Source organism: Grammomys surdaster, unplaced genomic scaffold, assembly GCF_004785775.1.
Source record: "Grammomys surdaster isolate TR1022 unplaced genomic scaffold, NIH_TR_1.0 126051, whole genome shotgun sequence".
Classification (NCBI taxonomy): domain Eukaryota; kingdom Metazoa; phylum Chordata; class Mammalia; order Rodentia; family Muridae; genus Grammomys; species Grammomys surdaster.
Window position 1 is genome coordinate 5,040,432 of NW_021620862.1, and position 17,314 is coordinate 5,057,745.

At 39.3% G+C, this 17,314-nt stretch overlaps 1 protein-coding gene across 1 annotated transcript in view; it reads right to left on the minus strand.

Moving 5' to 3' along the window:
- Positions 1-17,314, minus strand: part of Smyd3 (SET and MYND domain containing 3) — a 550,757-nt gene that overhangs the window by 415,010 nt on the left and 118,433 nt on the right. The window contains exon 5 of the mRNA XM_028755272.1: positions 15,441-15,577. Coding sequence (XP_028611105.1) covers positions 15,441-15,577 — 137 coding nt within the window. The remainder of the gene's footprint in view (positions 1-15,440; positions 15,578-17,314) is intronic.

Consider the following 17,314-nt stretch of genomic DNA (forward strand, 5'->3'; position numbering starts at 1 on the left):
ATATCTAGGTTGGGTATTGGTTACACTTCTGATTGTATGGGCATCTTGTTATTGAGCATTACCAAACCTATAAAGCCTTTGATTAACATTTTTTAAAAAGTAACAAAAAACCCATTAGAAAAACATCTGCCTATAAAATATTCATATCTGGAAGGGAGAATGGGGAAAGGGGATGACATCTGAAATGTAAATAAATAAAATATCCAATAAAAAATGTAAAAAAAAAGTCCTGTATGTCAGATAACTAAAAATATAAAGTGTATAAAACACATTCAAAAGACTTTCTACATATAATAACTATATAACCAGTAAATATCTATATAAAACATGTACTCAATATAATAAAGTTGAAGAAATTTTTATGGAGGCAGCCACAGTACAGGTGAAAATAATTCAATTTAAAAAAACAACTTCAAAGCATATCACAAGATAATAAACTTCAAAGGTTTTCATGTGTACACAGCCACAGAAGTACATAATAGTAAATGGCTAGCAACAAAAAATACATATGGAAATACATTTCCTAAGCAGGAAAAAATAGTGTCAAAAAAAAAAAAAAATCACAGCGATTTTTACCATCTCATCAAAGCTGAATGATGGTCCAAAGCCCGTGCCTGCCTGGCCTGCCGGACTTGAGCATGTGCCCTGCAGCCAGCCATTCAAAGTTGCCAGTACCTGCTAAAGGCTATTAAGTTGCCTGATCACTACAGAAATCTCTGACACTGGATTGAATTTAATGTTCTTACAACACCACAGCCTTAGTGCCACAAGCTACAAATTAATACATGTTTACCTGAAGAGAAATAGCCCTGTGATGAATCTTTCTAGTTATAGTTTTGTTTGTTTGTACCATAAGAAGATGTGAAACTTCCACCTTTGTTGATTTTGGAGGAGGGGTGGTGAGATAGGGGCCTCATTGTGTAGCCTAGGATGGCCTAGAATGTAGACCAGGTTGGTATCTAACTCACAGAGTTCTACCTGCCTCGATCTTCCCAAAGTTAGGGTTAAAGGCTATACCACCACACTGAAGCTTTTTAGTCTGCTGAGTTTCAGCTCTGAGAGCAGCTTAGGGAACTGCTGCCACAAAACTGCTTCACCTTACACCCCTGCAAGAGGCACAGATGTGCAGGCCATATTCTGAGACAATTATGTAAGGTAGGGAGTGTGGGTGATTTTATGGGCATAAAACTTATTAATACAATAAGTTATTTTTCCTGGAAATGCTTCAGCCTGCTGTGAGAGAGGTCAGAAATCTCTCACTGATTCCAGTGTTAAAAGCTAACCTTGGAGAAACCGTCTTTATTCGGTGAAACAATGATTCTAGATTCAGCTTCACAGCTAGTTCTAAAACCTCACAAGATACAAAGTTGCTACATGAACAGATCGGCACTGGGTAAAGGAGAACCCCATTTCAGCACAAGGATCAGGATAAGAGCCTCCTTGCTATCTTCACAGTAACACAATTCGTCCTTCTAACATAAAATATAAGAAGTATGCTAAGTCCACAGCTTCACTGCGGTAGAAAACTGTTAATGTTCAAGTCTGACTGCCTCATTTAATAACATGCAGATAAGAGACACTTCCTCATAAAAAATGTTAAAAATTAATATTAAAGAGAGTTGATAAGGGAAATAAGGCCATTTGAAGATTACAATTTGAAATTAACATGTGTGCATCCACAGCCACATTTTGAAAACTGGAGTTTTTCATTTCCTTAATTAGAAAGTCTAATATAAATGAAACCAACACACTTCAAGGTTCCTTTCTTGCAAAAGTATCTTTAGTTAACTTGCCCTGTGGTTTCAACTATCATTCTCTCTTACCATGTGAGTATGATATTTAACCCTCTCCTGATATACCATGGCAGCCCTCAACCAGGAGCCAACCCAACGACTCTGGTCTACCTCCAGTCTCCTGAGACTCTCCATCTGATTAGGGAGCCAGATATTCACACCATATATTCGATGAACACTCTCTGTAGTACTGCAACACATGGGTATGGCTATCATACTGATGGCAAATCAGAATGGAAGGCTTGCAGCCATCAGAGTCAAGACAAAAATATTCAACCAAATATAACTTCAAACTTTACTATAACTACGTAGTTCTGTTCCTTAAATTAAAAAGGAAATTCAAAAGCATGTGTGAATACATTTTTCCCAATTTTATTGTTCATGGATTAAATAAATTATGCTCTATATTGGAAACTGTAATATTTTAACAGCAAGATGAACACGATGATGGACCATCCAGCATACGAGGTTGTAAAGCACACCTCCAAACTACAATGCAGTAAATTCCTAAAATGGCCTGCAGCTTTGAAGGTGGAGTACTATATATAAGACGACGCCCTACAAAGAAGTAATTGCAGCAAACACACCCAGAGCAGGCACAGACCACTCTGAACCCTTTCTTCTTCATTCTGGATAGTTTCATTACAGAAGGTTACAAGACTGCCCAATCCTGTCACCTTGACACTGTGGCACCTCCAGAAATAACTCAGAAGGTTGTAGCTACATCCCCAGGTGACTTCAAAAACTGACTGTGGTAGACTGAATCTGCATTTCAATAGGATGGGAGGGGGCCTTCTAAGAAAGTAAGTATTCAAGGCTAGTAGGGTTTGATGGCTCACACCTGTAATCCCAAGGCGTAAGGCGCAGTAGGACTGCCTGGGCTAAGTGTGAAATTTCCTCAGAGAAAACAAAAACAGCCTCACACTTGTCATCCACGTGAGAACCAGAACCACCACTGCAAGCCTCCAAGTATTTGCGTTCGATGCTGACTTTACCCAGTTGTCAATCCTGAGTTCTAGTGGCTGGTGATCTTCTTTCTGAAACACTACCCAAGACTTCTAGTATGCCTCAGCTACCCCTTCCCCTGTCTTTCGACTCTCCTCCTCAGGTCAGAAAGTGGGAAAGCTGAGCACAGACACTTCCTCTTTGCTTGTGGATCTCAGAGGGAGGAGCTGAGAGCTCCGGTCAATCATTGAAGAGCAGCTGCAGACACACAGCGATGCCTTGTGCCTTGTTTCACGGTTTCTGAGCATCCTTTCTCCTTGTCCATCCTTGTCACTGTCCCCTTTCAGGTAGTCTGCCTCTGATCATTCTCAAGAATCAACGGATTGATTAATTTTATTCTATATGCATATATTGGAAACTCACAGTATACGCCATGAATATATAGCAATATCATGAATCAACTAAAAGGAAAACAGCTGAGAAAACAATAAAAAGCAGAGCTCACTCGTTGGAGCTGGACAGTTATTATAGTCGCTTTTAATGTTCTTTGTAGCAAAATAATAAACATAAAATTAAATGCAGTCATGCATAGCACATTTTCCTTTAAAAAATCTCACTCACGAGTTTGCTTTCTATAAACAATAGATCAGATTGTGTGGATTAGGGAATCATGAGCTCAACAAGACCCATTACAAATCTCATTGTGCAGAAAGATTCGTTATAGTGAGTTATCTCCCTGGTTGCAAAAGCCTGTGTTTCCAGATGCGGTTTCTGGTGTCTGTAAAGCAGGTGTTGCTCACTCTGACCCCCATGTCCCTTAGCAGAGCCCAGTCCTTTCTTTAATGGTTATTACCATATATATTTAGGATCCATTTGTTCTTACACTTTGAAAATTGGATGAGAACTCTCGTGCCAAGTTGTAAACCATAAAAGAGTGCACTGGGACCGTCTCAAAAAAAAAAAAAAAAAATCTTGAAAGACCATGTCTCAGCAAATGACATCTTCCTTTTCAAAACCCTGCTCATGTCCCGGGAAACACGTCTGCTGGAAACCTCTATTCCAGAGTCTGGTTGCTTTTATCTAAATGTCATTTCATTCGGGGTCCCAGTTACTTCCACAGGATTTCAGATTGGCCACAGTAGACATGGAGTGTAAGAAGGAGGATAGAATCCTGAACCTTACTGCCCGACACAGACATGACACCAGAGTCATAATATTCACAGCTCTGCTCCTCTCCGGCAGCCAGCTGTCGCTGAGTGATTCGATACAACTTCATTTATGCCCTTGCCTTTTGGGCTGCACTGGACAGTTCGCTGTGCTCGTGTTTGACTGGAGGAGTGTACTATAAACCCAAATGCCTGCTCTCACATTTCTGTCTGCATATATTTTATCCTTCTGCTTTCCCATCTGTGTTAAAATATGCTACCATGCAATATTTTACTAGAATTTTAGCCTGTTCTGTGAACTACAAAGCCTGTGAGAATATTTCACTGCTGACACTAAATGCTTTCAAACTATATATATATATATATATATGTATTACATACACACACACATATATACTGCTTTTGGAATCTACCTTGATGTTATCCTAACTACATAGACATGGAGTGCTTCTTAGAATATGTTAGTGTGATTGCCTTGTGAAATCTTAGGTACATATGTCCATCTCCTTGGTTCTGAGTAGATGCAAGCTTAAGTGCTCTTTTTCCTTAAATGTTGACAGTATGGCCCTTTATTTTGAAGCAATAGGAAACTTCTGAGTGTAAGGACATGTGAAGAGTTCTTTCACATTGAAGTCCTTTAGTCCATCTTTGTTTAACAGCTATTTTCTGCTCAGTGCATTGAACAGAAAACCCTGGACTGTCTCTGTGATCTCCTATTAAATTGTAAATGAGAACCATTCTTCCCCTGAAGCATCATATGATACTGTTGTTTTGAGTACAGTAGTGTGGCAAAGCCTTCTTGTCTGGGATGGTCTAGACTCTCCCCGGCTTCCTACGTTACTAGGATATTTAATACTGTGTGTCATTGAGAAAGAGGACGAGGAAAGGTAGTTTGGTTTGTTATCCATGGCTCCTTTTATTTCTGATGTATAGAAGAGAAATGAAGAAATAGGGTAAAAATTAAGCAGGGTGATTCTTGGGTATTTTAGGCCAAATACATTATAATTCAGGAAACTCCTATTTGTTCTTCCTGCATCACTGGAGAAAGGAAAGTTAAGATTTAGCTTCTGTATGTCTGTCTGGAAGGAGAAATGGAAGAAATACACAAACAACATAGTCTCTCCCTTGAGAGACTATGGCCGCTGTCGTCAGTTTTCTGCTTTCCTTGTCAAACTCAGCACATTGTAAACACACCATAGACTCTCCGGTAGATTACAATGATGGCTGCAATAGCTTGAAGAGTAGAAAGGACTTTCCTAGGCAGAATGGAGGGCGGTACTTTAACAAAGATAGGAATAAAGGAAAGGAACTGAGCTTTAAGGGAACTGGCAAGAGCTGATGGCTATCAGTAAATATGTGACCCCTCAAACAGTCCTGCTCACTGTGAACCCCACTGTGTCCTATCATTGAAAACATCTAGTAATTTTCAAAATAATTTTTAAACAACAAAATCATCAAGTCTCAACATTTCTTACCATGAGGAGAATGCTCTACTTAAACTAAGAGATTATTTTTAAACTATAGAGAGTACAATGTCCACAAGATGCAAACGACCTTGTGGGAGTCTTTTTGCAGACTTGGATAGTAGGAAGTAATAAATATTCCAGTCTCACTGGTATGAATGGAATAGTTTCAGCACAAAAACATCTTTGTAGGATCACTGTTTTTCTACATAAAAGCTAGAAGGGCTTTCAATCAACAAGGCCAGAGAGGTCTGCTCTACACTGAACTCAGAAGCCCCACCCTACCTTAGCCTCTTAATAAAATGATTCAATTAAACAAACAACAAAAAACCCTCAAAGCCTTAGGAATCATTGGCAAACATAAGTGGATTTCTGAAATCTGATCTCATTCTTGTAATTAACTAATTATCAAATTCAACAGCACTGACAAGGTAGAAAAATGCATTCAGCTACTACAGGGGATCATTATTTCTCAGGGCTGAAGTTGAACCAAGTCAGAATAATATTACCTTACAGGCCAAAGGAACAAATGTTGTGTAACTAACATGCACTGACTCACTCATGCGCACACACACACACACACACACATGCACGCACGCACGCATGCACCAGTCACTATTGGTTTGTTCGCTTGGATTACCTCTGATTGTGTGCCCTCATATCCATGACCAGCTTTACAAACTAGTTCAAACCTGCTTCACCCTGTCAAGGACAGCTCCCTTATCCAAGGAATATATTCAAGTCTCCCACATGTATCGCCACCATTAAAGAACTGATGCTCTTACAGGATAGCATAAACCTCAGTCTCCTGAAGGAGTCAAGCAGAGAGCAACTGACCCACCGCAATGTCTCGGCTCTCTAGAAGGTACTGGAGCCTTCTAGGTGATTAGGGCAGCGAACACCCTCACACGTTGAGCTATTCCAGCCCTGTTAATAGACATCCTTAAGGAGGTATAAAAACGCTAAGTCAAGGTGTACCCAGTGAGGTGGGAAGCAATGGGCTACATTTTCCTATGAAAGAACACCAAAAATACCATTTATGAAACGAAAGGATAAAGGAGAATTTAGTAGTAAGTTAAGAATAGAGAGCTTAGATGGATAGAACAACAAAGTACGCACACACCACCCATCACCGTCCTCAAGTAAAATTTATAACACTATAAATAATATTTCATCAACCAATTTATGAGAGGTGATAAGTCGTAACAAGGTAAGCATACCGGAAAAAATAGACATTTTAATGATCCCTATCATCAGTGTATAAAGTCAGGAAAGAGTAAAAAAGTAAGATTTGGATAACATAACAATGCTAACTAGGGCAGTAGCAAATATAAATCTATATCATCTATATCATCATCTATATCTATCTATGTATATCAAACAAGGTAGAGATCCAAGACGGGGAGAGTGCGGCCAGCACCCAGCTCAGGATTCCAGCCTGCCTAATTTCATACCAAGACTGCAATACCAAGGGGGTGGGCAGAAATACTCTGTGGAGAACGCTTCTGTCTGGAAGGAGGGGGCTTACAAATTTGGAATGAAGAATCTGAAGTGAGACAAGTTATCCAGGTGAAATTTTCCATTAATAATTACAAAAATAGGGGATTAGAGCTTGAGGGGGGGGGAGTACCAACGCTGGAAATGGAGATTTCAGCATACAACACTGAACATACATGTTCTGATATAAACATATTTTGACCTGCCACTGGTAGATGGTAGGGAGGTTGATTTTGACCTTGACTGAGACATATTTTTTTAACATGTCTTAGAGAAGCCACCACCAAAGCTCTCTCTCTACTTTTGTTAATGTATCAAATCACCTTATTTTCCACATCAAGGGACAACAAATGATTTCTAATCTCAAAAAAATATAACTCTGCTCTTGCTGATTATAAAATGTAACAGAGCAATTTGTGACAATCTTTGTCACTATTAACATCACACCCCTAAAATATATTTGTTCTTTTCCTCTCAGGAAAAGCCCTTCTCAACTATAATAGAAACACACAAAGCACAAGGTAGTGTGAGAGCAATAATAAAAAAAAAACTAAATTATCAAGCCAAACACTTGAACCTCAGGCTGGAGAGCTGGCTGAGTGGGCGAAAGCACACGGCATGCAAACATGAGGACGGGGTTCCGACTCCCCACCACCCACATGGGAGCCTGGAGACCAGGGTCTGCAGCCCAGCATAGTGGCAAGGCAGATTTCTGGTGTGGCCAGACTGCTCAGACCAATCTGGGAACTAGTGAGAGACCCTAGCTCAAAAAACTATATAGAGAAGTGACAAAAGAAGAAACTCATTACCAACCTCTGGCCTCCACATGTATGTGAGCCCACACATACCAAGTGTGGTGCACACACACATACACACATACACATATACACACACACATGCAGACACATGCACAAGCATAGATACATGCATGCACTGACACATGCACACATGCATACACACTTGCACATGCAAACACACACACACATACATGTATACACACACAAATTTTAACCTGACGTATTCAACCAAAATATTTCTAATACTAACATACACTATATATTTATGCTTTATATCAGGAAAAATAACAAAATATAGTACCTTTAGCATATATATATGGACAATAAACACAGGCAAAAATGGAAATATACACCAGTAATCCCAACAACCAAGAGATAGAGATATAAGGCAGGAAGATTAAAAGTTTCAGGACAGCCTGGGCTACAGTGCAAAACCTTGTTTCATAAAAACAAAATAATCAGGGTTAGGGAGCTACCTCTGCCTGTTAAAGCACTTGTCAGACAAACCTGATGACTTTAGTTCAATTCCCAGAACATACAGAAGAAGAGAATCCACCAAACTGTGCTCTGATCACCATGCCCTCAAGGTGAGCCCCCATCTCTTTTGTTCTTCCTTCCTCACTGTCTCCCTGATTATTATATATATAAATCTGGAAATGATGGTATATCCTTTAATCCCAGCATTTGGGTGGCAGAGGCAGGTGGATCTCTGTGAGTTCCAAGGCCAGCCTGGTCATCATAGCAAATTCTAAGGCAACCAGGGCTACATGGTGAGACCCTGTCTCAAAAAAAAACACACACACACACATATAATGTTTTTTCTATTTGACAATTTCCTTTCTCTCCTTAGTGTAACTACATGGCTTATTTGTTATATTATTGATCTGAAAGACTTTTAAAATTATTGAATTAAATTATCTTACAGTTAGAAACGATTGCAAAACCAGCTATTGTGTCTATATATGTTTGCTGATAAATAGTACAGGAAACAAAAACCATTAGAATCAATGGCTGGTTAGGAAAAGTAAAACATTTCCTACCCACCACCTCTTTTTCTTATTAAGATTAAAGAACTGACTGACAGTATACTCTGGTTCCTACTATGTGCAGAATATCTTCTGGCTTACAAAAGAGATTTACCAAATAATGGCCCACAGGCCAAATCCAGCCCACCATCTGCTTAATACAGCCTGCAAACTAAAACTGTGCCCATTTATTTTTAAAGGTTACTGGGGAAAATTAACAGAAGATCATTCCAGGATATAAGAGATGGAACCTGATGTTCTGTGTTCACAAACAGAGCTTCGTTAGTGCACAGCTATGGCCTTCAGTAACATACAGCCCAGGCTTTAGGCATCAATAGCAAAATCAAGCTGACTCTCAGTGAGGAAACATGAGTGTTAATGAAGCCTGCTTTGCCATTGCATGAGGTTTTCAGATTTTGAAATATCAGGATGGCTGGGTGTGGTGGAACACAACTGTAATCCCAGGACTTGGGAATCTGGCACAGTAGAATCAAAAATAATAAATAAATAAATAAATAAATAAATCCCAATGATAAATTGGGATTTTTTTTTCAATTTAAAACAATTAGTTTACAGAAGAATCAAGAAGTTAAAGCATTGGGATTTTTTTTTCAATTTAAAACAATTAATTTTTTGAAAAACTGCCTCAGGGACCAAGCACAGTTGTATTCTCCCCACATGTAAAAAAATCTGCCTTCAAGCTGCCACAATAGTCATATCTTAGAGAAAGGCTTCCCACACGCTGGAGTAATTAATACAGCAAGTTTTCACTCCTGAGATAGCAGTCTGTCAACCACGCTGACTTGACAGCTAATTTAGTAAACGTCATGAATTCTGCCATGATATTAAAGATGGCCTTCTGCCTAGTATATACTTATAGACTGGATCACTATTTGTAAATATTTATTAAAGCAGTATCCACAAAGCAGAAAAGACACCTAATTACTCCGTACTATTTTATGGGGCCAACAATTAAACAGGAAAGCTGCTAGGGATTCACTGTCTTGTAGCGGGACGGTGCCCAAGAAGCAAGCTTGTGTAACTAAAGAAAGGGCACAGACAACAGGAGCAGCAGTGGTGACAGCATCTCCTGCTTCAAGGCGCTGTCTTCAAGAATCACCTTTATCTGAACTCACGGCAATTTAGACACTCAGACAAAGAAATAAAAGGCTTGGCAAACAGTCATACGATACTTTTAACCAAAGCAATGGGCCTAAGGTAAGCAATTAACCTCCCCCGGCAGGCAGCACAGGTATAATGAAAGAGAATTATCCTTCTCACCTTCAGACTTTAGGATGATGATATCACAGGTTATTTACACACAAATGAAGAGGAATATTAACCAAATGTTAAAAGTGAAGAAGAACGTGATATACACATAGCATCATTAAAATGCAACCAATGATTTGTTTTGCCTTCAAAGCCCAAGTGTCCCACAAACTTCACTCTCCTTGAAAGGCTGACGTGCGTCTTTGAGAATAAATGTCTCCTGAATCTACTTGAGGATCCAATCCATTATAATAAAGAAAAAATACATAAATAACGACTGACTGCTGTCATCAGTTCGTAGTAAGAATGCCAGGATCATTGTTCAGTTAGTCTTTGCCTGCCTTAGACCAGCAGAGAAGTAAATGCCTGCGACTAAGACTTCCAGCAGCTGCTCTGAGCACAATATAGCGTCTCTTCAAGCAGGCACTGCCAAACATATAGGTACGTGCATCCCGGTGCCTGGAGGTTAGCAGTCCTGGCGCGTCTCTCGCTCTCAGTATTAAATATTTAATAGCATATTTTCCCTTAATGGAACCCAGGCCCATCTGATCAGTCACTAGGATCATCTAGTAATGCAGTCAAAGTTACAATACGGCCACCTCACATCAGCTTTGTAATTAGACAATCCATCACTTTATTAATTCAAAAAATTGCTTTCCTTACTACTTGATAGCAAGCTGCGGGAGCGAAAGCCAATTGAGCTCATCAACAAAAAGGCTCTAAAATTTTGTCCGAGGTGAACTTGAAGCCATCAAGTGGCAAACGTGCACACACACTCATGACCTTTCAAAGCAAGAGGTAATGGTCTGCCTACAAATTAGCGCAGAGCACGGGAGTCACCCAACACCAGCAGCACAGCAGCACAAACAGCACAAATCAGCCTAAGGGCCTAGACTGACACTCAGATATACCAAGATCAGCCTCGCTCTTTCTTTTTACTGCAGTCTCCCAGAGAATTAAAAAAAAAAAAAAAAAAAGTATTTAAAAGAAAGGATTATATAACGTTTTTTTTTTCTTTTTGTCTACTTTTTACTAGAATTATGTTTATCAGCACTCTGAGCCTTAACAGTACACACCAGCTAAATGCAACTTCTAATTTGAATATAATCTGAGTCCTGTTTTATTTGGTCTAATCCCTAATGTCCTTCAAAATATTTAATTAATATATCTTCTCATCTTATTAATCCACAGGATTTTTGTTATGACAAATTGAATTCTCCAATTAAAAATAAAAGGAGTTTGCTCATAATGAAACAAAATATGGAATTTCAGTGTCCTAATTCTAAAATAAAAGCAATCACCTTTGAATGTCTTCTTTCAAGTTCATACAACCAGCATACACTGAAAATACAACTAAAGGCATTAAAAATTATATTAAATTAAAAATCATATCTAAGACAATATATATGCCTTGAAGTATAAAAATGTGACCAGAAGAATTATTATTTTGTTTAAAGGGGGAAAGGGGAGGGAACATCTTCTCAAACGGATGTGGAATTTCTAATGAAAAAACTCTGCGCCAATGGCGCAACAGTGGAATTAACAGTACTGCGGAGCTTGGGGACCAGTAACAAAGACATATGCTCTGTGCTCAGGAAGGTCATTATTATTCTGTTGCTTCCAGTTTAATGTCTATTTCTGGAACATTCTGTGCAAACCATTCAGTTTCTACTTCATTGCTCAGATCTTGCCATGTTTCTAATCAGTCATTTTATTCATATTTAGAAAAGTTACAAATCTAGAATAAAATATTATTTTTTCTGGAACCCTGAATGAACCCCTAAACAAATAATTTCTGTACATTAATAAAAAGCCTCAAAAGCTATTTACAGAAATTAGTTTAGCCTACTCATAAATATTTCCAATAATTATGATAAATAGAAATATTACATGCTGTAGTACATTTCAGAAAATTATCATAACTAAGACACTTATGATTTAGTTTTCACCTCTTTAGGTACAAGTATGAAACAGAGCTCATTCATACCCTGCTTCTCACAGCCCCCACAGAAAAAGTCTAAAATCGCTCGGGAAGCAGCAAGCTGCTCTGAGGGAAGGCAGGAGTAAAGTTCTGCCTCAATAAACTCTGGACTAAACCAAAAACAGCTTATGAGGGCAGAGACATTATTTTCTGTCTGCAAAATTTCTTCTCATCAAGACAGGTAATTCATAGCATCTCAAGAGACACCAGCCCTGAGCACAGCGGTGAGCAACCGTCTGAAACTCTGGTTTACAATCAGTGGCAGCCTGTGCTGAGTGCTGAATGACAGCACTGGGAGGCATAAACACTGACATTTTATACTCAAATACCAGTAACACAGGGAGGTGGAGTGACTGCTGTAGACATTCCTAGTGTGTGTCATATATCCTACCAAGCAACTTACAGTTGGTCCTCATTTTTGTTCACAAAAGAGATGATAGTATTATTCCTATGTACATATAGACACAGACACACACACACACATACACACACACACACACACAGATAAACAAAAACAGATCAGGAGAAATTCACTTCTTGCTTGGAGAAGATGACTTAACTGCCATACCATATGGTCTCCTTTTAAATTTGTCCTCTCAGAGCTGCAGAGACAGCTAAGGCATTAAGAGCACTGGCTGTTCTTCCAGAGGGCCCAGGTTTGATTCCCAGCACCCACATGGCAGCTCACAACTGTATGTAACTTCAGTCCCAAGGGTTCTGACACTCTTCTGGCCTGAATAAGTACAGAACACATGTGGTGCACTTAGCTACCTGAAGGTGAGACCCACGCACATAAACTAATAAAATGAAACCATGTATAAATAAGGAAATGAATCGGTCCTCTCGGTGGCTGTACTTTTCTGATCTTCTAAGTTAGTAAGTATAGTTAATATACTCCTTTTCTGCCTTTGGAGCAAATGTTTAGGACTCAGTCTGAAGATTTTATTAGAGCTCTTGTTCTTCCCAGAAGAATGCACCACAAAACCTAACTAGAAACCTCATGAGAAAGTAAGAGAAATGTGGGGAGTGGGGAAGAGGGGAGTGAGGGAGAGTGGGGAAGAGGAGCTAGCATGGAAGGAGATAAAAGGGAGAGAAGGCCCTTATCTTAGGTGAGCACATGAATCATGTTCTCTCTCTGGCTGACTGAAAAATGATAGTAAAATGGGTGTAGGATAGGAAAGTGGCAAGAGGTTTCCAGCCTGGCGCCCTCTGCGAAAGTCTAGCGGACTAGACAAGGCACACAGACTCCTCTAAACACAGAGCTTTGGGTTGAGAAGCTCTTCTCCGTGGTTTGCAGGACACTAATTATCCTGATTAAGATCATTTTCCTGAGAGAGGAAAAGCCAGAGAGGGCTCTCTTCTACAAACGAATTGATCAGCAGAACAACAACCACCACGGGTGTCACCGCAACATTAACTAATGACACAGGAAGAAGCGCAGGAGCCTCAAGTTAATCATCTGCTTTCCTCTGACTTTGACTAAAGTACAATTTAAGACAAAAGTTACATATCTGAGCCCAATTATTCTCCAAAATCTCAATGATATGTATGTTTCCTTCTGTTTGTGCACATGCATGTGCACGCATTTGCATGGGTGGATCACCCACCTTGGTTTTATGAGACAGACTCTTTCACTGAGACTCAGGACCTCCTGACTGGACAACACTGGTGTCCCCACAGACCCACTTGTCACCATTTCTTATGCAGTAGGGTTACAAGCATGCACCCCACAGTCAGCCTTCGTATGTGTGCTGGGGTTGGACGTGAGGAGCTTCTGCTTGTGTGTACAATACTTGAGCCCCCCAGGTCCTAAATGCTCCACTTTTACAGCAAGCACAGCTACAAGTATATGGGAAAGAGGAGGGCTTACGATTGAAAGCTTGTCCAAACAAATGACCTTTCATCACAATACCAGAATATTCCTCACATACAACATGGGAAAAGTTTCATAAAATAAATGTCGTTAAAAATGTTTATCAAGGCCAGGTATGATGGTGCACACCTTTAATCCCAGCACTCAGGAGGCAGGGAAAGGCGGAGTTTCAGGCCAGCCTGGTCTACAAAGTGAGGTCCAAGACAGCCAGGGCTGTTACACAGAGAAACCATAACTCAAAATACAAAAAAAAAAAAAAAAAAAGTTTAAGGAGCCAAGCAATGATGCCTCAGGCAGTGCTTCAAGGCAATGGATCTCTCCAAGTTTGAGGCCAGTCTGGACTACAGAGCAAGTTCCGGGTTAGCCAAGACTATACAGAGAGACTCTGTCTCAAGAAACAAAACAAAATGTTTAGCAATAAACAATATGAATAAGACAGTGACTCACATTTTAAGCTTAACAACATTTTACACGAACACTAATTGCAATTACTCACTTTCTCAACAACAAAAGTGACATCACAGGACAGCTACATTATTAACGTGAGGAATGATGTACCAGCGGTCAGAAGACAAATGCCGCTGTTTCAGTGTTTAACATGAAAGAAGCTACGTGCACTGTACTTATAAAACTACTAAAGGTTGTAATTTTTCAAAAACACATGAAACAATCAGAGTAGCCATCATATTTCAAATCAACTTTAAATTATAGACAAACCAGAATATAATACTATGATCACAGTATCAGAAAAGTATCGGACATACTTTACAGAATAAAAATAACTTTGGGGGGAAAAAACTAGAAGAAATCTCTAGCACTCCAAATAATCACATTTAAATTCTTATAAAATGGGTAGTTTTGAAAGTGTACCTTAAAATAAGCATGGAATATTATAAAGTATGTGTTCTATAAATTTCAAAGTAAGTAGCAAGGTTGTCTTCTGATGTAAAATGTGATGACCACTGAAAACAAATGGGCAAAGACAACAGATGCAGAGCAGAGTGTGGAGTCCTGGGTCTGTGTCATCCTCATGCATCACTGCTGACTGCACCAAAGCAAATTCTCAGAAGAAAACACCCGCTCCCACTAACAGACTACAGAAGAAGCACAAATAAATCTGTTTTCTACCCCAACCCAGGATTTTAATAATCTGCTCTTTAAATTGTTTTAAGTCAGAAACTGCCATGCAATTTTATCATTTAAAACTCAGATAATCAGAATAGATCCCAATAGATTGTTTCAGTTGGCTAAAACAATCAACATAAAGAATAAATCCAATAATAATGTGAAATCCTTCAGTACAAAGTAAATACACACACACACACACACACACACACACACACACACACTGTCCTTTTGAAACAAGGAAACAGATCCTCTGATGGGGATATGGGCAACGAATAATCTCCAAGTAAAAATACTCATCAAACAGAAAAGTGATACAAAGACCATCTCAGTGCAGGCACCACTGAGCATTTTCACTCCCTGTTTATTGAGATGCAGAGTGATGCAGGACTTTAGTTGTCCTAAATAACCCATCAAGGCTTAGGTCTGTTTGCAAATGACAGGAAAACAAAGGGTGAGGGACTGACTTACAGCATCAGCCAAGAGAGGAAGCTCTTCAAACTTACTTTTGCAAAGGCTTCAAAAAGGTCAAAAGAAGGCGGCAGCTGAGAAGCATCCTGTATTTCTTCTCTCATGAAATGTTGAAATGTCATTGCAAGTTGCCTCAGGCCCTCTTTTTTATCTTCAGTGAGTTTGCTAATATCTTTTTGTAAAGAAAATAAATAGTATAATTACCAAATGAACATCATGAATAATTCTCAGGTGTTCAAATGCTGGCTACTAAACAAGGTATTTCCTGACATACAATCGGTCCTGACAATCTTATTCTTTTGACAACTACAAAGCATGATACATGTTACATTGGTTAAACTCTCTCCAACTTTATCTACAAAATATAACAAATGGCTATCAAGAAATATGCATATACAGGTTTTAAAACTATAATAAACCAAAATCAGCTGCACATTCCCAGATCCTTTACATTATAGAGCACGACTCTACCATCATAAATCCTAATTAAGTCGGTGAATTTAAACTGACTTTTTCACCATAATAATTCACATATAGGTCACAACTGACTGGTAAACAGTATTATCTGAAAAGTTAAAAAGACAGAAAACAAGATATTGAAAGTTCACATGAAGTTTAAGCAACTGAAATTTGCCATATAAAACGTGAATCATAACAGAAACGTTGGTGACTTGAGAAATCTCAACCTCAAGGGATTTCCAGGATGGACAAACACAGGTAGGCCTGGAGGCAGCCCAGCCTTTTCTCTTTATGCTTCAGTTAAAGAGAAAGATTCTAGACACAAGAAAAGAGCTAAGACTGATACAAGAATTGTATAATGCTCTGGGTACAAAACTGAGATAAAAATTACTGAGACTTCGTACACATCTGTAGCAAACTTGACAAGCCGGGCAGTGGTGGAGTGCGTCTGTAATCCTAGCACTCGGGAGGCAGAGGCAGGCAGATTTCTGAGTTCGAGGCCAGCCTGGTCTACAGAGTGAGTTCCAGGACAGCTAGGACTACACAGAGAAACCCTGTCTCGAAAAACCAAAAAACAAAAAAACAACAACAACAAAAAACCAACTTGACAAGAAAGAAACAAAACACTTTGAGTCACAACTGTGACCCAAAATGAAACATACGGGAAGGAATGAAGCTAAAGAAGTGTAAACTGTCCCTCCGCAATTACAGGATTCTGATGAAGGAGACTAGAGGAGGGAGGAAGGAAGAAGGGGGGGAGGGAGGGAGGGAGGGAGAGAGGGAGGGGAGGGGGGGAGGGAGGGAGGGAGGGAGACTGGGGACAGAGGGAATTAGACATTAAACGAGACAGCCCATATCTGTGAGTCAGAACAAGTCATGTCATTGAGATGCTCACACCACCCCAAGGGATCCACTGACTTATGTGATTCCTATAGATATGTAGGAATATGCATTACAGGGAAGGACAGTGCCTTCAATAAATCATATCTGCAGAGTAGATATTCATGTACAGAAGAACAAAACTAGAACCCTATCTCCCTTCATATACAAAAGCAATATTAGATATATCAAAAACATAGATATATAACCCCAAATCCTGAAACAATTAGGCAGAAAAAAAATAAAGGAATAGGTTTAGGACAGGGTCCTAAACACAAAGCTTTTGGAGATGACCCCATGATACTATCAGGAGAAACAGAAATTAGAAGATCCAATCAAAAACAACAAAAATATCTGCAAAGAATACAGTTGGTACAGCTTATAACACAGAAGAAAATCTGCAAGGGGTTTGTGACAGGGGACTAGCATCTAGACTTTAAAAGAACTCAAAATAACTCATAGCAATAGAAAATGATGACAAAGATACCATTTAAAGGAAAGCACATACTCTGGACAGACATTTCAGAGAGAGAGAGAGAGAGAGAGAGAGAGAGAGAGAGAGAGAGAGAGA